Source organism: Corylus avellana, chromosome 2 (assembly GCF_965113065.1).
Source record: "Corylus avellana chromosome 2, dhCorAvel1.hap1.2, whole genome shotgun sequence".
Classification (NCBI taxonomy): domain Eukaryota; kingdom Viridiplantae; phylum Streptophyta; class Magnoliopsida; order Fagales; family Betulaceae; genus Corylus; species Corylus avellana.
In genome coordinates this window covers 46,336,245-46,362,040 of record NC_142491.1, presented here as the reverse complement: position 1 = coordinate 46,362,040, position 25,796 = coordinate 46,336,245, and the positions used below count along the sequence as shown (strand labels likewise).

Sequence of the window (25,796 nt, the reverse complement as noted above, 5' to 3'; positions counted from 1 at the left end):
CGTTATCCTTCAAGTCTTTCCTTTTTGTTTTTTCCGATAGTTAATTATCGAAAAATAAATAAATAAACAAATAAAAGGAAGACCACATGGTTGGTTACGTTGTCAAAAATAAAACAAAAATATGCATAATATTGTAATAGCGGTCCTTAACTATCAAAAGGACTTGAATATGTGGAATTAATCCAGAAGTGAGTCCCACATACTTACTAAAGAAAAAAAAAATACAAGAGCATTTTTATTGATTAAATTATAAAATTTTCTCTTTTTATCTATTTAAATTTTTAAAATAAGTAATAATTTAATAATTGTCGTAGGCTTTGCCGAGAAAGACTTGAAGGATGCCTGTGAGAAAAAAAACACAAAAAGGAAAGACTTGGGCAGTTGCTCTAGCTTGTTTGTTAGTTGCAGCTGCAGAGTCTCCCGGCCGTCTCCCTTGCTCGATCTCCTCGAGTTTATGAGGTTCATTTTACTGTTTATAATATAATCTCTAAGGAGACACAAATTTATAACTATTTATTTATTACATTTCCTATTCAACCTCACAATTTTATTTTGGGTCTCATGATGCCAAACATTATCAATAGTGTTTTCTTGGTCCGATCGAGTATTTCCATTCCAAAAAACCTTTGCTGCTTCATATAAACATGTCGTGTCTTATATGCATGTACGTCATGCATGTCTTGTCTTGTCTCGTCTTACGATTTATGTACGTCATGCATTTTCAAGAGTTTTTTGGTAAGACCTTTCCAAGATTTAAAAAAAAAAAAAAAATTTAAGACATTTTCAAGATTTTTTTGGATGATGATTGATGACGTTTCTTGCCACGTAATAAGCACATAATCTCGTAGGAGTTATATAATGAGAAGGAAGCTGTGAAGTCGTTCCCAGAGTTTATCCAACAGAATGTTTCTCAAAGGAATGGATTTTGGAAGTGGATCGGTCCTATAGTAAATTTAATTGATATGGAAGAAAAAAAGTAAGATTGTTTTATATAAAAAAATAAAAAATTTTGTTTTGTAGTGATTTTTTTATTTGAATAATAATAAAATGTAATTGATTTGATGTAAAAAGTATGAATATTGAAGTTGATTTTGAAAGAAAAAGTGTGAAAAAAAAAAAAATTAGGTTTTGGGTCATAAGCCCTTTTTCCAGTCCGGCTCTTGTCAAACATAACCTTACAGAATAGTTAAATACTTTATAATCAAAATATTTATAACACACTACATCAATAAGATATTAATTCTTTTTTTTTTTTTTTTTCTCTGTTTCTTTAAGAAAACTATAAATAAAATAGAGAATAACATATAAAATGTTTTAGTGTGAAAAATAAAAAAGTAAAATTTTAAACTAAATATTTTAGCTACTCTTGCTTTCTGAGATCGATGCTCATCGGTGAAAATGTCATTGTCTTGCCGCCCGTTTGATCAAGTAGTATATCACTTACTTTTCTTATATTCCTTAATCATAATATTATTTGGCTGGATTCTGGGAAGTTTCCAAGTTCCATTTGTTTTTTTTTTTTTTTTTTTTTTTTTTTTTTTCCTGCACTACCATTAATCTCTGGCTGACTTGACTTTGTAAGACTATGTTAGAATATACATATATATTAATATATATATGACTTATTCAAGGAAACATAAATGACTATTGAATTTTCATCAGTTGCGGAGTAAAATTAACTTGAAGGACCCCTGAGAAAAAAAAAAAACAAAAAATAAAGACTTGAAGTCTTAAAGGATGTCTGTCCCACACGGATGGTTGACAAAAGAAAAAACAAAAAAGAAAGACTTGAAGATAAAGGAATAAATATCGATCTATAATTGCAGCAGTTGGCATTGCTCTTGCTTATTAGTTGCAGCTGCATGCAGAGTAGTCTTAAATCCTACAACAAATCCAATCGCTGCCACTCTTTGCTTTCTCCAGATCGAATCCCCATCATCTCCATTGCTCGATCTCCTCGATCGAGCTTATCAGGTTCATTTCATTGTTTATATAATCTCTAAGGAGACACAAATAAGGTACATATGATCAGTTTAACTTAATGATCAACTAGTAATTAAAGCAGTATACTCAGGCCAGTGTTGGATTTTTTTTTTCTTTTTATATATATTTTTTAATTTTTATTTCTTAACTTCCCACACGCTATATATTATATTGCAATGTTTGATAATGGTTTATTTTTAAAAAAATAAATAAATAAAATTGGATGATCCTTTACTAATTAAACATCTATCTCTGGCATTGTTTTCATTGTTTTCTTGGTCTTACCATTTCTAATGAAATTGGTAAAAGTAATATATATATATTTCTTATTTCATTAATGAAAAATGGTGTCTAATCAATTTTCCATGTTTTTTCAGATTGATTCTTCATTTTGGTCATTATGAGTCAACGCTGTCGTCAGCAAGAGAATGGAGAGATAAGCTTATCTTCGATGAGTGGACGCGAGCGTCAGCAAGAGAATGGGTATCTGCTAACTATATCTCTCTCTCTCTCTCTCTCTCTCTCTATATATATATATATATATATATATATATATATATATCACCCCTACATTTATATGATAATTATCATTATAAACATGTGATGCAGGAGAAAATTGAAAATTTTGTTATTTTAATTATGTAAATGTGTTTTAATTTTTCTTTTAAATAAAGATTGTGTTTTTCTTTTTCCATTAGGATTATGTTTTCCGTTTTTCTATTAGGATTAGGTCTTCATTTTTCAATTAGGATTTGATTTCTTTTTTTTTTTTGTTAAATTAGGAGGTGTGTAGCCTATATAAAGGTATCTACTATTTGTTATTTTTCAATTCAGTTTATACTATCTATTAAACTTAAGTCTTTCAGAGTTATTTCTCTGTTTGCTTATAGTTAACAATTTGAAAAACTATAAAGCTATTGTCTTTTTTGTTTGGATAAAGTCTACATACCCTCCTTAAACTACCGTTCAATTGATAATGTTCCCCCAAACTTTCAATAGTGATAATGTCCTCCCCAAAATATTAAAACATTGTCAATGTCCCACTCAAAGCTAGCAAAAAGATAAAAAAATGTCTTTATATATTTCTCAATAAGACAAAAATACCCCTATAAATTTTTATTTTTGTAAAACATAAATTTTTATTTAAATTAAATAAAACTAAAATAAAAATTAAAAAAAAAACTAAAATTTTCAATTTTTATAAAAGGAAAAAATCTAAATTTTTTAATTTGGCCAAGCCTTGTAATTTTTTTTTTTTTAGTTTTAGGTTTTTTTCTAGAAGTTTTAGTATTTTTGTTTTTATTTTACTATGGGTAGTTTAGTAATTTGGTAGGACATTAACAATATTTTGATAATTTAAGGAAAAATATTGTTAATTAAATGATAGTTTAATGTGGTATATCGACTTTCTAGTTTTTTTGGGGGGCTCTTTGTGGATTGTGATAGGCCTAACTATAGATGAAGAAAAGAAGGCCGAGAAACCCCAACACAATCATTTAGTAGAGGCACAAGCCCAATGGGCCATGGGACTACAAAAAAAAGTGAGTGATGCTATGGAGCACTATTTTGTTCGGACTTCATTCGAAAAAAGTGATGTTCCAGGACACATTTGTACTGAGTAAATACTGAGTAAATAGAAAGCAAAATGCAGAAGAAAATGTTATGAACTTATTCTTTGCTTGTTACATTCAGCTCGATCAGCAATTGGGATACTGAGAAGCAATCTGGTGGCCAAGATGACCCAAAGGGAGCTTCCATGTTTAAGTGGCATGCGATATTTCTAGTGTCGTGTGTGATTGCAGTACTATATGTGGACCCTTTGTTCTTGTACCTTCCTGTGATCAACCAAGATCACAAGTGTCTTTTTTTAGATGGAAGATTAATAATCACAGCTATTTGTTTCCGATCGGTCTTCGATTTGATTTATGTTGCGTATATCATCTTGAGATTTATTTGTGCTTATAAAGACAAGGAGGTTAGTCGTATATCTAGACGAACTGTGTTTGTTACAGTTGCTTGGAAAATAATAAAGGGGCATTTGTGGTCGTATAACTTCCTAGTTGACATCCTCGCTATCCTTCCAATCCCACAGGTAATTAAGGGAAACATTTTCCAGCAATTTTTTTTCCCTGTATTAATTAGTAGATCTTAAGCATGCTGGTTGTAATTTGTCCAGGTTTTAGTTCCATTTATTTTTACAAGACTGAGAAGCTCGAAATTTTTGGACATAAGGAAGGTCCTAAGCCTCTTTGTTCTGCTGCAATATGTGCCAAGAGTTCTTCGAATCTACCTATCATGGAAAAAACATATCAAAAGTTCCAGTAAACTCCATAAAAGAGTATGGATTAAAGCTGGATTCAATATCTATTTATATATCCTTGCCAGCCACGTAAGTTTGATTATCTCATCTTAATTTTTTTTTTTAATTCTTATTTCAGTTTTGCTTTAATATATAAATCTCGTTTTTCTCAAATTTTAAGGATTTTTCTAATTTAGAGTTATACATGATTTCATATTATTATTTTTTAACACATCGGTGAATATACACCGTTAGAAAAAACAAATTTTAAATCATGACCATGAATACTATCCATTTCATTTCAAACGAATAAAATCCTATTCCATTTTTGATCAATTGTGAGGCTTTGGTAATTAGCATTCAAGCATTTATATTAATCCTTGGATTGCGGCAGGTATATATATATATAGATAGATGATCATGGATGGCCAAACTACTGTGTGCATTTAATTAATAATTCAAAAAATCACACAAGCAATTAACTATCAAGAGAGCAACACATAAGTAAACGTCAAATTTTAAATTTACATGCATGAAAAACTTAATTCCAAGTGTAGATTAAAAAATATTACATAACAAATCCGATACAGTATAATAAATTAATAGAGATTACAACAGTACTCTTGTTTATGCCTCAAAACTTGAGTTCAAAGAAAATTGAGAAATTCAAAAATATCAATTTTCTAAAAAACTATAACATTCTCATTAAAAACTAAATCAGTCTAGCTAGCAAAACCAATACCGCAACAAAATCCCCATTTTTAAATACTACAACTCCCTATGAGCCCAGCTCCTTCTCAAAATCATCTCTAGTATATTACTACTTAATTTTCCATTTTCCTTTTAAGTGGAAGTAGTATTCTCCTCTTATAAGAGTTTTGTTGGTGTTTTAGGTACTTGGTGGCCTTTGGTATTTTTTCTCTGTCCAACGAGAGACGGCTTGCTGGCACAAAGCTTGTGAAAAGGATAGCGGATGTACCCCAAGTTCTTTTAAATGTAGTCGCAATTCATCAGAAAATTACACATTTTTAGATGGTGCTTGCCCTATAAAGCCACCAAATACTACGCTTTTTGATTTTGGAATATTCCAGGACGCCCTTGAATCTGGTATTGTGTCATCCACAAATATTCCACAAAAGATCATGCATTGTTTCTGGTGGGGCCTCCGAAATTTGAGGTTTGCACATATTGGACTCTTTGTCATTCCAGTATGCATAGTTTTTCTTCGTATTTGTCTTTTCCTATCAATAAGCACGTGATGCTACAAATTCTTTTTAAAAAAGAAAATAAAATGAATTTGAGAGTTAAAAAAGGAAAAAATATAAATTTGAAAGTTTTTTTAAGAATACCCAAAAAAAGTCCAGGCTGCCACACATTGATTAATTCATTATGTTATTATTTCCTCATACATTAATATAGTTTTACAATTTCTGCAGTTCTCTTGGTCAAAACCTTCAAACAAGTACTTATTTCTGGGAAAACTGCTTCGCAGTTTTTATTTCAATATATGGTTTGCTACTGTTTTTGTACTTCATCGGTAATGCCCAGGTTAGTGCTCGACATTTTATTATTATTATTATTATTTAAGATTCTAAACCCTTATACATAATATAATTAGGTGTGTTATCAAAATCAGATCAGATGGTTTCTGTATGCATAGAATAGAAGGACATGCACTTGCTACAAGCCTATAAGTACTGGGACAAAGAATCTAAACAATGCCAACTTAAAAAAATTTCTCTACTTTATCATCTTTTATCTTTGTTAAGGCCTTTATTATCATTAAGCTGCAACAATTGCAGCTGCATGCTTGTCACACTTACCCACCAAAATATCCAGAACCACACCGTTTGTTTTGTTGTTCTTTTTTTTCCATGACTAATATATGTCGGTGCCCTCCTAATCTTGATTTTGTATTTCTTGAACAACAAATTAAAATCTAGCTATAATGATTTTTCAAATGGTCAAGAAACATCCATTTAACAAGATCTGGTTTAATTAGATTGTGATATCAATCTAAGGCTAGCTATTTAGATACTTGAATTGCCTACTTAATTGACGCACTCATTTCTGCCAAGGGTACGTAGACTCAGTGGTCAACAACTCGATCTATTAAGCAACTCAACCGATCCCTTTATGGCTTTCTCTCAAATTTCTTTGTAGCGGCCACAATATATATGGCTGCAAGATCTGTGACGATCAGTACTGTGTGGCTCCCAGATCTGTCTATGGTCACCGACTTTCTGTTGGAAATAAACATTACAACAATTTCAGGCCGACATGATCATTGGTTTCAACTTAGCTTAGCATCCCCTATGGGTGAAAGCAATTTTGATTTCTAAAATCACTACCGAGTCTGATCCTCCTCCACTTGATCACAATGTTTAAAAAATATTGTCTTTCATTTTTTTTACTTCGGCACCTAAAAAATTTTGTTATACAATCCGGCCCCTCTAGTTAAATTCTTAGTATATATTTATAAATTATACCATTTATTTCTTGACAAAGAAGATTCTTTTGTTCAAGATATATCACTCTTGACATGAACATTTGCTTACAATTAATTTGATAAATGGGGTGGCATCCCCTGCATGGCTTATGAGCATCTAATTAGTATAAATAGTTAAACTCATCATTTTTCTGTAATTTGATAAACGAAACTTATGCAATAGACATTCATGCAAATGGCAACTGAGAGGGCAGCTAAGAAGGCCGAGATGGAAGCTGAGAAGGTAGCTGAGAAGAAGAAGATGGAAGCTAGGAAGGAGGAGGAAATTAGAATCAAAATGATACTTATAAGATTAGAAATAGAGTCCTGGATGGCTAGAGACCATCTCCCTGACAATATGAAAGAGCGGATCATCAACTGCATACAACACAGACTGGAACAAATTAAAGATTTTGATATAGAGAAACCGATCCTTCACCTTTCCAAAGATCTTATAACAGAGATTAAGCGTCATATTTGTTTACCCCTGCTAAAAAAAGTGAGTATTTTTTTTTTTTTCCTTTTAATTAAGCAAAATATATAGTTGTTCAATTGAAAACTATAATCATTTTTCTTAATTTGGAAGAAATTTAAACAAAAAAAAAAAAAATGGAAATATGTAAACTAGTATAAAAACGGATAGACGCTATGATTTTATTCTAAATGAATTGAATTGATATTTAAGGTGCAGACCCCCATTTTAGCATTGATATTGAAGACCGTTGACATGCTTGCATTCTTTTCTTTGATATATAAAAGTGGCTTGGCCAATGCAAGTTGTTTTAGTGCTTGACAGTTGAATATCCATACACCCTCCTCGATCGTATAATCATTTCTATAATATTGGACTTGCATCTTCTCGATTGTTTGCAAGCTAGGTGGTTCCAAATCTTGCAATTCATGGTGATCAAAATCTGCTGGAACGGATCTGCGAATCTCTCAAGCCAAAGTACTATAATGAGGACATCTACATTCTCCAGGTGGGAGAACCACTTATGATGCTCTTCATCACGCAAGGCAGTGTATGTTGCTTCAAAATCAGTAATGGTGAGAATAGTATGGGAACGGACTCAGACGCTCAGTATATTGAAAAAGGTGAGATCTGGGGAGAAGAACTTCTAGAGTGGGGGTTCAACCGCTCCTCTGCACACAAAAAATCGGTCCCAATCTCCACCAAAATTGTCAAAACCACTTCAAAAGTTGAAGCCTTCGCTCTGACGGCCAATGACTTGAAAATTTTACTTCCCATGCATACCCGAGCAGCAGAAGCTACGAAAGTGTTTGTAAAAGGAGTTTTTCGGCCGTACCGTAAGGAAAATAAGAATGAAAATTCTCCCAAAATGTCTGATCACAGCGATACTAGCAGTCTTCTGGAAGATGATGCTCCCAAAAGTTGTTGAAAAGCAGTTGTTTGTGTTGGTTAATTAAGTTGTATATATATAATCGATCCACTGGTTTGGTTTGTCCGTGCATGATAGAGTTTATTTGCTAGTTGTTTGAATTCTCTTAATGGTGAAGGTAGAATTAGGATATAAACAAACAGAGATTGTTATTTGCTGAATGTATGTCTTTAGTTTTTCAATGTTGCCACTTTCAACATCGATCTTGATCATGTTTTTGTTTTTCTAGTCATCTTAATCTCTACCTCCTTTTCCCCATGTTTTTTATTTACACAATAAATCAAGCTAGCTAGTTTCATTTTTGATGTCTCTAATTTATTACTTCTTCATATTAAATTCCCTTTCATAATCTTTAATTGTTTAGGGTTTAAGTTTTAGGCATTGACTGTCATATAAATGGCATAGCGAAAGACTAAGTAACAACAATCAGAATCGTCTTCATCTTCTGACCAAAATATAAAGCAAACCCACATGTTAAAAAAAGATAAAATTTCGCAAAGTATTTGATAATAATTCAAATGAGTCTCTATGTTTTAAATTAAAAACTAACATATATATAGAAGATAAATACCTATAGAAAAAGTAAACTTATTCCTAATAAGGAAAGTAAATAATTAAAGTAAATCTAACCCGATTAAAGAAATGAAATAAAGCAATAATTAAATCAAATATTTTACAAATCAAATCAAATCAAAACGTAATAATCTAAAATTAAAAATTAAATATAATTGACAATGCTCGAATTGTGATAAATCTTTCTATTTGTACTTCTATTTTATGAGAACGGGTAAACTTCTAATACGTGGTCCAATATTATTTGACATTTATCCTATATATTTTCATTTTCACAAAAAATATGAGTAAATATTGTCCAACATCATATAATAATATTGGATATTGGAATTTTCTCATTATTCTTCTTAGATGTATTTAAACGAGAAACGAAGGTTCCAACAAGAAGATTGTTGAGAAACTTTTACATTGTTTTGCAATCATCTCAAGCCAGTTCACCACACAGAGCACAACGACTATATATATATGTTTTTCATATGTTGTTTTCTGTATTTTGGAACTTCAAGGATGGCCTCAATTAATGAATAGAACCAAACCTGCGGTAGAGCTGCCTTCTTAGGTCTACAAATGAGATCGGACCGATCACGTAATTCAGATGGCCTCAACAACAGGTTCTTTTTTTTTCTTAAGCACCGTAAATGGGTACAAAAAACCATTCAAAGAGCAAAAAATACGCAAAAAAAAATTTAAAAAAAAAAAAAAAAAAACGATTTTGATGCTGCAACAGAGGAATATTATTTAGTTTGGCTACAATGCATGAATCAATGGTGAATCGAGAGCTATTTACCTTTATATTTTATATATCTTCTTGTTTTAATAAAATTTTCAACTTACAAACCAAAAAAAAAAAAAAACTGAGGAGAGTGATTGGCTTGTCATGTGCATGCAACCTCAATTATCAAGTTTTTGACCAACGTGCAAGTTTTACGGTTGATTTTTTTTTTTTTTTTGGCTTTGCCTTTTCCTACTTTTTACGATTTACGAGGATTGAATCTCCTAGAATTCTTTTAAGATTTAAGTTTCTTAAATTTTGAATCCTAACTATTCATTGTATCTTGACGCTAAAAGTAAAAGGCTTTTCAGTTTTCACCTTTAAATTTCAAAATAATAATAATTAAAAAATCAAAATGTATTTTGACTTTAAAGGTAAAAACAAAAAAGCTTTTTTGTTTTGAACCTTAAGATACATTAATAGATGGACAAGATTTAAAATTTGAAAAACTCAAATTTTAAAAGAATTTTAAGGAATCCTGATCCGGTAGAGTACTCTTAAATCTTAATAGAGAGGGTGAGGTTTGTTAAATACACTAACGGAGCTAATTAAAGAGGTTGGTGACAAAAATAAAATAAAATAAAATTCCTTAAAAGTTAGGTATTTTTTTTCTTTAATTTGGCTCTTAAATTGTTTTTTTAATACAGTTTAAACTTCCTAAAATTAAACTCTTAGTTTAATTCGTAGATACCTAGTTAAATTGTAAGACAATACTTAATAGTGAAAGGACCTGGTGTGGCCATAGCCAAAAATTCTTAAAAAATAGTTTTTAGCCTTTAAAAAATATTAACCATTAACTACTTTCAAAGCATAAAGTGAACGTAGCTTAAGAAAATTTCATTTTAAATTCTTAAATTACCATGTGATTTGATATATTTTTTTGAACTTTGAAGAAAATGATTCTCTCCAGTTGTATTAAACTAGAGAGGTCTCTGGTTAATGACCAAGATGTCCCTAGGAAAATCCTAAAGCCATCATGCTAACGCGTCTCATTATTAAAAAAATAATAAAATATTATTTACGGTTTTAAAAATAAATATGATATAATATAATATAATATTATTCACCACAAACCCTTCTCTCCGTCATCACCAACCTCCTCTCCTCCCTCACCGCCAAATCCTTCACCGGACTTTGGCAAACCATCCACTCCAAGCTCAACTCCCTCTCCTCCTCCCCCCACGGCCCCACTGGTCCGAAAACCCTCTCATCCACTCCCTCCTCCCCTATTGGTATTCCGATTATAGCTTATGGGTTGGCTAATTTGGGGTTTCGGTTAGTGCTAGCCGAAAGAGATTGAGAAGTATCTTGGGTTGTGATTCTTGGTGGAGATGATGCTTGGGTTGAATTGATGTTTTAATTGCTGGATGAGAGGTTTGCCATGATCGGATTGCTTGAGTTTTGAGTGGATTTTAGGTGTTTCTCCAAAGCTACAATCTTACAGGAAACTATTGCAGGTTTTGAATGGGGGGTGGGGTGAAGCGCCAATGGTTGGGTCTGTTTGGGTATCACTGGAATTGAATGTACCAACGGGGGAATGGGTATCACCAGAATAGGCTGTACCCACAACTCCGGACTCAGATGCTGCCATCTTCTTCTTGGCTGGATCTGGCATGCGGGGAAGAGAGTTCTGGGCAAGACTATTGCAAAGAAGAATTGGTAGCACCGGAGGCACCCGAACTGTACCCACAAATCCCAAATCAGACCTTTTCACCTCTTTCTCGGTTGGGTCTGGAACGCGGGGGTGATATTAAACTGCCAACAAGTTCTGGGAAGGACCCCTGACAAGTTCCTTGAAATTTTCTGATCTTGATGAGTACTGCGAAGAAACTTCGGTAAAGTCTGGCCTCCCACCGATACAAACATCTCCTTCTCGGGGAGGATTGGGTCATGGTGAGAAGGACCACCGGGTCATGGGAGTGTCTTCGGCCACTCCAGACCACCGGTGGCCATTGGGGTGGTCGGCCATCCAAGAGTCATATAAAAAATAATAATAAAAAATTATTATATTATTTTAATTTTTATTTATTTTAAAAATATTAAATAATTTTTTATTAATTTTTGGGGAAACTTCAGAAAACCCCCCTGAAGTTCCAGCCGATTTGAAAAGACCCCCCTGAATTTCTAAAACTCTCATTTAAGCCCTCTGAACTTCCATTTTCTCTCACTTTGGACCCCTTTAACATTAAACTACGTCGTTTTGAATGTTTTATACCCATTTTACCCTTCCCCAAAACTACGTCGTTTTGTGTCCTAAAATTATCTAGCCTAAAACGACGTCGTTTTAGGCATTAATTTTTATTTTTTTAAAAAAAGAAAAAATTAAAAAATTAAAAAAAATTAAAAAAAAAAACTGGGGTGGCTTCAGCCACCCCCTTGGCCAAAATGGGGTGGCCGAACCACCCCATTTTTGGCCAAGGGGGTGGCAGAGCCACCCCCTGGACGGTCTGGGGGTGGCCGGACCACCCCCTTGGCCATGGGGGTGGTCCGGCCACCCCCAAAAGGGAAAAAAAAAAAAAAAAAAACGGGGGGCGGGTGGGTGCATATGGGGTGGCCGGACCACCCCCAAGGGGCTGGGGGTGGTTTCGGCCACCCCATACGGCCGGTATGGGGTGGCCGAAACCACCCCAGCCCCTTGGGGGTGGTCCGGCCACCCCCAAAAACACCCCATCCCTTTTTTTTTTTTTTTTTTTTTTGGCCAAGGGGGTGGCCGGACCACCCACTTGGCCATGGGGGTGGTTCGACCACCCCCAGATCGGCCAGGGGGTGGCTACAGCCACCCCCTTGGCCAAAAATGGGGTGGTCCGGCCACCCCATTTTGGCCAAGGGGTGGCTGAAGCCACCCCCGTTTTTTTTTTTTTTTTAATTTTTTTTTTATATATATATTTTACTTTTTTTAATTAAAAAAAAAAAATTATGCTTAAAACGACGTCGTTTTGGGCTGGATATGTGTTGTGATTTTAGGACACAAAACGACATAGTTTTGAAGAAGGGTAAAATGGGTATAAAACATCCAAAACGACGTAGTTTAATGTTAAAGGGGTCCAAAGTGAGAGAAAACCAAAGTTTAGGGGGTCTAAGTGAGAGCTTTGGAAATTCAGGGGGGTCTTTTCAAATCGGCTGGAACTTCAGGGGGGTTTTCTGAAGTTATCCCTTAATTTTTAAAAAATGGGACACGTGGTATTTGAATGACCCTAAATTTCTACTAGGGTAATCATCGCCATCAGCTGGAGACTGATCCTTCCATGTGTCTTGAGATTGTCTAGACCCCTATTGTTTGATACCTATGGTGCGTTCAAGTAGTTAACAGAGAGAGAATTGCTACACTTACAAACGAATTTTACAAACAACCCTTACAAACTGACGCGGCAAAGAAAAAAGACAAAAAAAAATTTGGGACCAGTTGCCCTTGACTGCCCGTGAGAGACCACGCGGGTTTAGGCCAGACCCACGCCAGACCCAGGCGCTGGGTCGTGGCCAGACCCGCCGTTGGTTTGGCCGGACCCAGGCTGGTCTTGGCCAGACGGCCTTGTCAGTGGAGGGGACTAGGCCGCCATCTCTTCTCCTCTCCGCCTCGCTGTGACTCTTCAAAGTCGCCAAGGTCTTCTCCTTCGACACCTTTCTTCCCTACTCTCGCCGGAGCTTTCACGAGCTCTCCCTTCTCACTATCCAAAACCAGAGAGTGAGATGGCAAGGTTTTTACATTTTTTCTTCTTTATGGTGTTGAAGTAGCAGTGGAGCATTTCGAGGTAAGAAAATGGCAAGGTTTTTGGGAAGGGCGAGAATTTGGTGGCTGTTGAATTTATCTGGGATTTGGATGCATGTGATGAAGAAAGAAGAGATGGGGTTGACGCAGAGTTTGGAGAAAACCAGAAGGAAAAGGGATGATGATCAGCAACTATGATTTACGAAAGGGATGATGATCAGCAACTCGGCCAGTTTCGTCTTCTTTCTCTCTCCCTCTTTTTCTTCTCTGGTTCATCTTCCCCAAAATTGCCACTGGGTTTCCTCTGCATTTTTGCTTGCTTCATCTGTTTCAAAATCACACCCCAAAATCCTTACCCTGGTTCTATGATGCCATGGTGGTGAGCGAGAGTGAGAGAGGGGAAAGGGAAGAAGATAAAAAATGGTTGGTGATCACAGAGAGCGAACCACATCGCAGATTGGCGATGCTGGGGCGTCGATTGGCGGCCTGGGTCCGGCCAGACCCACGATGGGTCTGGCCTGTCTCTCACAGGCAGTCACGGGCAGCGGGTCTCAAAATGTTTTTGTCTTTTTCCTTTGCCACGTCAGTTTGTAAGGTTTGTTTGTAAAATTCGTTTGTAAGTGTAGCAGTTCTCTAACAGAGATGGTTGTCTTCTCCTGCTTTTTTTATTAACAAAAATAAAAGTTTATGCGTGATTGGTACAAAAACTCTTCAAAGTTCCCTTTTAATTAGAGGAATCATGTCTCCAAGAGGTAGTTCAATCGGCTGTAGACCACGCCTAATGAAGCGGAGGTCACTAGTTCGAATCCCCCATCCTCCTTCCCTTGTGTGGACATGTCAAAAAAAAAAAAAAAATTAGAGGAATCATCATGTGCATAACGAGTGCATGTGGTGTCCCTTCTGCATGAATATAGAAACCATTTCTAATGTGGTACATAATTATATATATAATCAAGCATCCTAAAGCTTTAAAAAGATGTTGAGCACCAATCTGCACATTTCCAATGAAATACAGAAACAGCATCAAGGCAATAATTGAGGCAGAAATTGCGAACCAGTTCTCCCAAAAATATGAAATTGTTTGAAGATTTTGACCAAAAGAAATATAAATATTGGAGAAAATTTCATGTATGTAATAGCAATATCATAATCAACATAGGTAGTCAATTTGAATCTCTCCGTTAGATTTTAAATGTTAAAAATAAAACAATGATGTTTATAACCCTGACTTTTTTATAAAATTTTAAATTTACCCTTAATTTCAAATTAAAAATAAATAATATATATATATATATATATATATATATATATATATATATATATCACTAAGTAACCCACGGTTGGGCCACCTTGTGACCTTTTTTTTTTTTTTCATTTTTTTAATAAAATAAAATTGAAGGATAATTTTGTCTTTTTTGAGGTTTTAACAGCAAAAATTGACGGAGGGTAAATTGACTGCAATTGAAAGTTCAAGGGTCCAAATTAAGAGGTTTCAAAGTTTGGAACAGGATCCTCTCCAGTCCATTATGGACTGGAGAAGATCAAGTTCAAGGCTAGAATTTTTAGGAAGAAATCCTATGACTACAAATTGGACACATATGCTACTAATAAAATATTATTTTAAATTAAAAAAATAAAAAATAAAAATAAAAAAGAAGGGAGTGGTTGGCCACCATAGGGGGTGGCCGGCCACCCCATTTTGGGTAGGGAGCCACCCCCAATGGCCGGCCAGGGGTTGGCCGAACAACCCCCATGGCCCATGGGGGTGGTTCGGCCACCCCCATCTTGCAAAAGGGGGGTGGCCGAACCACCCCCAAGAGCCTTGTGGTTGGCTCGGCCACCCCCTCTGGGACAAGTTAAAAAAAAAAAAAAAAAAAAAAAAAAAAAAAAAGGGTTGGCTTAGAGAGGGTGCCTGAGCCACCCCCAAGGCTCTTGGGGGTGGTTCGGCCACCCCCTTTTGCAAGATGGAGGTGGCCGAACCACCCCCATAGGCCATGGGGTGGTTCGGCCACCCCTTGGCCGGCCATTGGGGGTGGCTCAATCCACCCCTACCCAAAATGAGGGTGGTCGGCCACCCCCTATGGTGGATAGCCACCCTCATCTTGCAAAAGGGGGGTGGCCGAGAGCCAAGCCACCCCCTTTGGGCCAAGTTAAAAAAAAAAAAAAAAAAAAAAAAAAAGGAGGTTGCCTCAAACCATCCCTCTTTTGCAAGATGGAGGTGGCTGAACCACCCCCATAGGCCATGGGAGTGGTTCGGCCACCCCCTGGCTATGGTGGCCCATTACTCTCTTCTTTTTTTTCTTCTTTTTTTATTAATTCTTTATTTAAAATAATATTTTATTATTATTTTTATTAGTGGGATATCTGTCCTATTTATAGCCATAAGATTTCTGAGAAAAAATTCTAGCCATGAACTGGATATTCTTCAGTCCATAATAGACTGAAGAGGATCATGTTCCACGTGGAAGGGCCTTAAGCCAAACAGAATCCTCTCCATTTATGAGTAATATTTAATGTTGTATCTAATGGGCTAGATGATGCCACACACTACAAAAAAAAAGGCTATTTTTTGACGTGGCAAACAATACCATTTTTTTGCCACGTCAGTAAATGGTACTGTTTCACGGATTCTGTATATATATATGGGTGTGTGTGTGTGTGTGTGTGATAATTATCATTGTAAACATGTTTCACGGATTCTGTATGGTAGTATATTTTTACGAAAACACTGTTAGAAAATAATAGCAAAAAAAGGATTAAAAATAAAAAACCTAAGAAAAAAAAAATGTTATAAAGGAATTCATTAAATTCAAACAAAGTTGATTTTTGACCTATTAGTGACGATTGGATGGATCAAAATTAAACAAATATTTAACAACAAAAACCAGTCTTAATTAAAATGCTACTTGTGACAGATTTAGATATCCTAAAACTATTTTATATATTAGATTTTTTTTTTTTAAACCTTTCTTTTTATTAACCATTGTTATTGGAATTTGCTCAAAGCTATTGAACTTATATATGCCCCCAGGCCCCAAGTATGATGGAAAGTTTTAGCCTATTTAACAATTTTCCCACCCTAAAATTATTTAAAATGTTAACTTTTGATGATTGGAAGATAATATTGCTATTTTTATACACTGTTTAACAATTTGAAAAACTATAAAGATGTTGTCTTTTTATTTTTTATTTTTTGGGCTCTTTGTGGATTGTGCTAGGCCCAACTATAGATGAAGAAAACAAGACCGAGAAACCCCAATACAATCATTTGGTAGTGGAATAAGCCCCATGGGCCATGGGACTATAAAAAAAAGTGAGTGATGCAAATTAAGGAGCGCCACTTTTTCCGAAATTCTTCCCGGAAAAAGTTATGCTATTTGCTACGTGACACAAATGTAATTAAAAAACGAAAAAAGTATTGTCCCATGCTAAAGTACTGACGTAAGTCAGTATTATAGAGTCAGCTTTAAAAAATTTAGGGAAGGAACAATTGACAAAAAATACTCTAAAATATTATTTTTTTACCTTTTATTTATTTTTTATTTTTTTTTCCTTCAATTTTTATTTTCTTGTATTTTTTTTTTGGGGGGACCAGGGCTACTGTCGGTCTCCCCTAAATCCATCTTAGGTCCCATGCATTACTCACGGCCTATCTGTTAAAGAAAGAAAATGATATAAAAATAGAAAAATACTAAAGGTATATATATATATATATATATATATATATATATATATATATATTTGGCACATTTTATTTTATAAATCAACTATTAGATTTGTGAATTTATGTGAATCCTACAAATTTAATGAAAAATATGAGCTAATTATAAAGAACTTATTAACTCATAACATTTCTATTAACTCGATCAAGAATTGGGATACTGAGAATCAATCTGGTGGCCAAGATGACCCAAAGGGAGCTTCCATAGTTAAGTGGCATGCGATATTTATAATGTCGTTTGGGATTGCAATACTATATGTGGACCCTTTGTTCTTGTTCCTTCCTGTGATTAACCAAGATGGCAAGTGTCTTACGTTAGATAGAAGATTAATGATCACAGCTATTTTTTTCCGATCGGTGTTCGATATGATTTATGTCAGGAATATCATTTTCGGATACTTTGGTAGTAGAAATGGACAAATTGGGTTAGCTCAAAATGATCGGCAGCCTCGGCAAATAGTGAAGAGGTATTTAAGGACATACTTTCCAATTGACATCCTCGCTATTCTTCCACTCCCACAAGTAAAGGAGAACTTTCTGCTTCTAAACTGTTTTTTTTTTTTTTGTGAATTTTTTAATTTTTCAAGTGCTTTAACGATGCAAAGAGAATAATTCTATCATGAAGTAAAGATAATTCAGCAATTTGGTTTGTGGGTTTCTTTTTCAGCAATTTCTTTTCCTGTATTAAGTACATCTTACGCATGCTGCTCGTAATTTGTCCAGGTTTTAGTTCCAATTACTTATACACAAATGTCGACAAGCTCCAACTTTTTGGACATAAGGAAGGTTATAAACCTCTTTGTTCTCCTGCAATATGTGCCAAGAGTTCTTCGAATCTACCTATCATAGAAAAAACATATCAAAAGTTCCAGTAAACTCTATAAAAGAGTATGGACTAAAGTTGCATTCAATATTTTTTTATATATCCTTGCCAGTCATGTAAGTTTGATTATCTCATCTTAATTTTTTTTTTTTTTTTAATTCTTATTTCTGTTTTGCTTTAATAAGTCTCGTTTTTCTCAAATTTTAAGAATTTTTCTAATATATATAGAGTTATACATGATTTCAATTTTTTTATTTATTTATTTATTTTTATTTATTTTTATTTTTTTTAAGATTTGTTTATATACACAGTTAGAAAAACAAATTTTAAATAATGACCTTGGATACTATCCATTTCATTTCAAATGGATAAAATCCTATTCCATTTATGATGAATTGTGAGGCTTTGGTAATTAGCATTCAAGCATTTATATATAATCCTTGGATTGCGGCAGGTATATATCGATCAATTATGATCATGGAAGGCTAAACTACTGTGTGCATTTAATTAATGATTCAAATAATAAGTAGAAAAAATCACACAAGCAATTAATTAAATATCAAGAGAGCAACACACAAGTAAACGTCAAATTTACATGCATGAAAAACTTCTAAGTATAGATTAAAAAATATTACACTGTTAGAACAGTTTTCAACACGGTGGATGCGCTTTCTTCGGGATCTTCAATACGTCGTCGTGCACTCCAAATCACTACAAAAAAGGCAATATTGTCAAGGGGGTCCCCGGGGAACCGGGAACACTCCGATGCCAAAGTCAGAAAATTCCTAAGAGATATATTGTGCTTCGGCGCACAATAATTCAATATGCTCAATAATTTGTGTGTGGATATTTCAGTATTCAAAATATCTTAGTACCTTGTGTCGGGGCCTATTTATAGGCTCGGAGAGATGAAGTAGACTTGGACTGGATCTTCTTATTTGAATTGATTTGAAAGTCCAGAGTTGAGATAGAACTCAACAGCTATCATGTAAAGATAAACCTTCAACAGATATCATGTAGAGATAAGTAGGACGTCTTTATTCCAATATTATCCTAATTGGAATATAAGAGTATTAATTAATTAAATAGTCCTTGCTATTTAATTAATATCTTCATGGGCCTATCCGTGGCCATTGGGCCTAGAATTTGGTGGGCTTGTAGTGTGAATTTATTCCCAACAACATAACAAATCTGATCCAGTATAATAAAATAGAGATTACAGCACTCATGTTTATGCCTCAAAACTTGAGTTCAAAGCAAATTGAGAAATACAAAAATATCAATTTTCTAAAAATACCGCAACAAAATCCCCATTTTTAAATACTACAACTCCCTATGAGCTAGCCCAGCTCCTTCTCAAAATCATCTAGTATATTACTACTTTTTCCATTTTGCTTTTAAGTGGAAGTAGTATTCTCCTTTCCTTTTCTTTTTTTTTTTCTTTTTTCCCCAGATATGTCAAAGAAGAACCGGGTATGTCACCCCCAGATATGTCACCACCAAAGACAAGGAAAAAACTTTAGGCAAAAACAAGAATAAGGAGACAACCCTCTAAAATAAGGACAAGGAGAAAACCTTGGGTAAAAACAATCAACGAGAGACAACCTGGCAACAAACAAGGACAAGGAAAAATCCTTGGGCAAAAACAAGAATAGTGAGACAACCGTCTAAAACAAGGACAAGGAGACAACCCGGGCAATAAACAAGAAGACTCATCCCCAGCAACAAGGAGACAACCTTGGGTAAAAACAAGTAACGGGAGACAACCCAGTAAAAAACAAGACAACCTTGGGCAAAAACAATTAACAAGAGACAACCCGGTAAAAAACAATAAGCATGCCCAGAGACAAGGAGAAAACCCTAGCCAAAAACCCAAGACTAACAGGGAGCAAAATGTTAGTCTGTTGAAAAACTTATAAATCATTATTAGTAGATTATTGTACAGGTTTATTCCTGGAGACAATGAGAAAACCTTGGACAAAAACTAGAAGATTCACAGAGATAAGGAGAAAACCTTGGACAAAAACAATGAATCACCCCAAGGCGAATCGGGAACAAAGGTTAGTTTATTGAAAGGCTTGTGAATTATTGTTTGGAGATTATTACGTAGGTTCGGAGCCTAGTTTATCAAAACAGGCATTTGAGAGAGAACCGGGCATGATCCTCGGGTGTCTCAAGGATATGACAAACTTAACTTCCGGGCAAAGGAAAGAGTTGGGGGTGCTCTCGACAACAAAGAGACAAAGAGAAAACCTTGGACAAAAACAAGAAATTACCCCAAGGCGAACGGGGAACAAAGGTTAGTTTGTCGAAAGACTTATAAATTAAGGCTTAAAGGTTATTGTGCAGATTTGGATTATCTTGACGACATGGAGAGAGACCTGGGCATGATCCTCGGGTATCTCGGAACTAGGACGGATTTAACCTCCGGGCAAAGGATAGGGCTGGGGGGTGCTCCCGGGAACTCAGGCGATGCCAAAAACAGAGCTGAAGAGCTTCAACTGGCAAGCTCAAAGCACACTCACTAGGGAGACACGAGTCTCGAAAAAAGTCAAACAACAAGTTGTCAGAAGGCTTTGACTAAATTCCCATTACTCAAGTACCTTGGCTAAGGGAATTGGGGGGTAACTGTTGGGAATAAATTCATATTACAAGCCCACCAAATTCTGGGCCCAATGGCCAAGGAATGGTCCATAAAGATATTAATTAAATAGCAAGGGCTATTTAATTAATTAATAGTCTTATATTCCAATTAAAATAATATTTGAATAAAGACGTCATACTTATCTCTATAAGATGACTACTCAAGATTATCTCTACATAATATCTGTTGAAGGTTTATTTCTACATGATAGCTGTTGAGTTTTATCTCAACTATGGACTCCCAATAAACTCAAATAAGAAGAGCTAGTTCAAGCCTACTTCTACAGCCCAGCCCTATAAATAGGCCCCTACACAAGATACTAGAGGAGGATGAAATATTCTCTCAGATCTTGAATAATCTACTATCTTCTCATATTCTCTCTCAGAGCTTAATTAGTCGCTTTGAGCGTATTGAATTATTGTGCGTTGAAGTGCAATATTTCTCTTAGAAACTTTCTAATTTTGGCATCGGAGTGTCCCTGGTTCTTCAGAGAACCACTTTGCCAATATTGCTTTTTTGTAGTGATTTGGAGTGCTAGACGACGACGTATTGAAGACCCCAAAGAAAGCGCATTTACTGTGTTGAAAACTGTTATAATAATAATAATAATAATAATAATAATAATAAATTAATTAATTAAAAAAAAAACAAGAAAGAAAGAAAATAGGAGGAGAGTAATTGGCTTATCTTGTGGAACCTTAATATTGAGGTTTTGATCAACGTGCAAGTTTTACCACTGTTTGATTTTTTATTCTTCTTTTTACTTTGACTTCTTATCTCTGGACTTCCCCCCATGTAATTAATTACAATGGTTTGAGGTTGGTTAAATAAGACAATACTTAATATGAATAATATCTATCTATTATATTGAAAAATATGGTGAAAAATATGGCAAGAAATCCATTCTAATATTTAAAATGAAGAGAAATTGATATTTATTCCTGAAATATGGTGAAGTGTCAACATGATTTGATTAATGAAAATAAATGGATGCTCCCTTGAATATTTTGGAGGTCCATGTTGTCTTATTTATAATATATGATTACAGTGTTGGTCTTACATTATACATGACAAGTGCTCATATATGGGAACTAGTTATGACCGTATATACATATGAAAGGATTGGATATCCATACATATGAATAGATATGCGTTGTGCAATATATGGAAGGAGCCGTTAGGTAGAGCTCACAAGGAAATAAGTTTCATATAGCCGTTAGAGGAGAATCTCCTTATAGCTGTTGGAGAAGAGTAACACCTTGAACATTATACAGTTGTCGTGGGATCCCGTGATTGGTGTTGTGTGTATGTACCATGAGCTGGAATCATAGTGTACTTGCTTATAGCCCCTCACAAGCTAATGGAGGAGCTAAGCACCATAATCTTGTCACAAAGAAAAAGGAAACGAGAGGAGGTGAGACCTTTGGTGAAGATATCAGCGAGTTGGTCATGAGTGGACAAGTAGTGCACTGAGATATCTTTATTGAGAACCTTCTCGCGGATAAAATGGTAATCCAGTTCAATATGCTTTTTCTAGGCATGATAAACGGGATTGGAGGCAAGATTTAAGGCACCGAGATTGTCACACCCTATTTTAGGAACAATTGGCAAGGGAACATGGAGTTCCTTAAAGAGCATACAGAGCCAATAAAGTTCGGCAGTGAGCATGGCCAAAGCTCTATATTTGGCTTCAATAGAGGAACGAGACACGATATGTTGCTTCTTTGCACACCAAGAGATCAGACACGAGCCAAAGAAAACACCAAAGCCGGTTGTGGATCGGCGATCATCTGGGTTACCAGCCCAATCAGAGTCACAAAAAGTCGCTAAACAGTGTGGGCCTTTTGAAAAAAGAAGAAAATGATTGGGCGTACCCTTCAAGTAGCGAAGGACCCACTTAGTAGCTATCCAATGTAGAGTGGTCAGAGAGTGTAAATGTTGACAGAGTTGATTAACAGAGTAGGCGATGTCAGGTCGAGTAAGAGTACAATATTGTAAGGCACCGACAACCTGACTATAGATGCTAGGGTGGGGTAGGGGATCGCCAGCTGAGGAAGAAAGCTGTGAGCTTGACACACATGGAGCTGAGTAAGGCTTTGCTCCAACCATTCCAGTTTTGTGAAGGAGATCTGTGATGTACTTGGTTTGTCATAGATGGAGCTGAGTGGGAGTGCGAGCAACCTCAATACCTAAGAAAAATGTTAAGTCACCAAGGTCCTTTAAAGGAAATTCTTGTTGTAGAGCATGGATGAGGGATGAAATGGCAGCCTTGTTATTTCTTATGACTAAGATATCATCAACGTAAATAGGTAAGAAAGTTACAACATTATTTGATTGAAAAATAAAAAGTGAGGAATCAACCAAGGAGCCCACAAAACCTAGATGCTGCAAAGAAAGAGATAGTCGATTTAACCATGCCTGGGGTGCTTGCTTAAGGCCATATAAGGCCTTATGGAGTTTGCAAACAAAGGTAGGGTGATGGGATCCATAAATCCTTGAGGTTGCTCCATAAAGACATCTTCATTGAGAGTACCATGCAAAAAGGCATTTGAGACATCGAGTTGCTTGATGTTCCAGTCAAATTAAATAGCAAGAGCCAGTACAAGTCGGATAGTAGCTAGTTTAATCACTGGACTGAATGTCTCAATGTAGTCAATGCCACTTCTCTGATCAAATCCTTTAGCCACAAGACGGGCTTTAAATCTGTCGATAGTGCCATCAGGTCTTCTTTTAATTTTATAAACCCATTTATTGCGGATCAGGTTTTGGACATAAAGTCCAAGTGCCATTTTTTATAAGGGCCTCATACTCTTGCTACATAGCCAAACGCCATTCAGGTGCTAAGTTGGCTTGGTTGAAACGGGTGGCCTTAATCTCGGGAAAGACAGCACTCAAGGCTTTGAAAGGATGTTTGGTACAATAGTGAAGGGTATAATCGGGGAAGGTCTTGGGTTTAATGGAGCCTGTGCGGGACTTAGTAGTCATGGGATGTAGGGGTTGAATTGAAGTAGAAGGAGGTATAAATGGTTGGGAGGGAGGCGTCTAATGTGGGGGTGGAATGTGAGTGGACGAGTGGTAATATAGGATGGAGTCAACTGATGGGGAGCTTGAGGGAAAAGGATATGATGGGGACCTAGTAGGTGTGGGTTGGTGTATAGGAGTAATTGTGGCAGGTGGATTGGGTGGGGACCTAGTAGGTGAATTTGGAGGATTTTGGGAAGATGATGTTTCGGGTTGGTGGGTGGGAATAGGTGTGTGTGAGTGTGGTGAGGTGTTGAAATTTAAATTAAAGTCATGGAGTGAGATGAGAGAAGGTACTTGGGTCGGAGCAATCCTGGAAGGAGACGTAGAAGTTGGTCGTGTATCCTTGGCTAAAAAAAATCCTTCATCAAACACAACATGTCGTGACACATACACTCTTTTTGAAATAGGATCAAGGCACCTGTAACCATGTTGGTTAGAGCTGTAGCCAAGAAAGATGCACATTTTGCTACGAAAGCTAAGTTTATGCGTAGAATATGGTCTTAGCAAGGGATAACAAGCACACCCAAATACTCGTAAAATGGAATAATCAATTTCCTTTTGAAACAATTTAAAATATGGAGACATGTGTTTAAGGATGGATGATGGTAAGCGATTAATTAAATAAATGCCAGTTTAAAAAGCATCTATCCGGCCAAAAACGAGTATTTAGGTGGGATTGTGCTAAAAGAGAAAGACCAACTTCCATAATATGCCTATACTTGCGTTCTAAAATACCATTTTGTTCAGGAGTGTGTGGACATGTTACCTTATGATAAATACCATGTGTGGTTAAAAAAGATGTAAATTGACGTGACATGTATTCACCACCCCTATCACTTTGAAATTGTTTGATTGTGCACGAAAATAAATTCTCAACAAGATTTTTAAGTTGAATAAAATAATTAAAGACATTTGATTTCTGATGGAGATGGTACATCCAACTAAATCGTGAATAATCATCAATAAAAATGACATAATATTGATAATCATTAGTGGATATAATTGGTGAGGACCATACATCAGAGTGAATGAGTTGAAGGGGTGAAATAGACTCACGGGTAGACTCAGTGAAAGGTAATTTCTTGCCTTTTCCTAATTGACATGAAGAGCAAAGGTGGATTTTAACTAAAGTGTCAGAAATAGGGAGACTTTGAGATGTGACTAGGCGATGAACAATAGGATTAGCCGGATGTTCAAGATGTGAGTGCCACACATCAAATGTGGCCTTTATTCCTAGAAAGGCGGTGAGACCATGGCATTTATTCAATGAGGTTCTTTTCAAGTAGATTGGATACAAATTAGCTTCACTTGGTCCTTCCAAGAGTGTTGCTCCCGTTAGAATGTCCTTAATAAAATAAGAAGACCCAGTTAGTATGAAATAACAATGATTATCAATGCAAAAACGATTAATTGATAATAGATTGGCATAGACTTTTGGGCAATGTAAAATATTTTTCAAGACAATATTTGAAAAAGGAGTTTGAAAAGTGGATGAACCTGTGTTTTGGATTTGCAATCCATTACCATTACCTACTGCCACAGTTTCATCGCCTTGGTAAGGTTGTTGGATAGAAAGATTTTCAAGCTCAGAGGTAATGTGAGCATTAGCCCCACTATCTGCGAACCAAGGTTGCTCATCTTGATAAATATTGGATTGTGCCACCATAACAGTTAATTGTGAAGGTGGATGTCTGCCTTAATAGGCATAGTCCATCTTATGGTAATAATCCAAGGCACGATGATTGGATTTGCCACAAATTTGACAAGGTGACCTTGGAGAAGTACCATGGAAAAATTGATGTGGAGGCTTAATCTGTTGTTGTGAAAATCGGTGCTGCCGGTTTGAGACTTGTGAATAAGGGAAATTGATGGGCTGCTGTGAATTTGAAGGATAGTGTTGTTGTGGATATCTTGGTCCATGAAATTGACTTTGAAAATTCCCTCTTGGAGGTCCTAGGCGGTATTGGGTGAACTTTGGTGGCCCACCATGTTTCTTTTTCTAATTGGATGAGATTGCTACTTGTTTTTGAATGAAGAAAGGAAACTTGCTAGCGTCGGATGTTATGGCTGAATTTTGATTTTCAATCAAAATTTCATGGGTCTGCAACTCAGCATGAGAATCTTCAAAAGTTAAGTTTTTATCACTTGTAGTAAGGGAATAAAATGCGACAAAAGTATTATATGAAGAATTTAAACTATTAAGAGTAAAAGAAATAAGATCCTCATCATCAATTTTATTTCCTATGATTGCCAATTGATCAGCCAAGGATTTGGCTACACGAAGATATTCTGTGCAGGTTTGTGTACCCTACTGCAAAGTTTGAAGTTCTCGCTTCAGCTGGTTACATCTTGACCAAGATTTA

General features: G+C 35.5%; 1 protein-coding gene across 5 annotated transcripts; it reads left to right on the top strand.

Moving 5' to 3' along the window:
* Positions 1-1,846: 1,846 nt before the first annotated feature.
* LOC148587802 (cyclic nucleotide-gated ion channel 1-like) lies at positions 1,847-8,325 on the top strand. Of its 5 annotated transcripts, none has more exons than XM_088513470.1 (8): positions 1,847-1,974; positions 2,361-2,466; positions 3,676-4,075; positions 4,160-4,372; positions 5,176-5,459; positions 5,719-5,830; positions 6,955-7,269; positions 7,649-8,325. In XM_088513470.1, exons 2-8 carry the CDS (start codon positions 2,384-2,386, stop codon positions 8,168-8,170), a joined length of 1,929 nt encoding a protein of 642 aa, XP_088369596.1. In that variant the 5' UTR covers positions 1,847-1,974; positions 2,361-2,383; the 3' UTR covers positions 8,171-8,325. The 5 variants fall into 5 exon arrangements, with proteins under 5 accessions (XP_088369596.1, XP_088369600.1, XP_088369598.1 ...); XM_088513474.1 differs by having other exon boundaries at positions 7,645-7,759; XM_088513472.1 differs by lacking the exon at positions 6,955-7,269.
* The last annotated feature ends 17,471 nt before the right edge of the window (positions 8,326-25,796 follow it).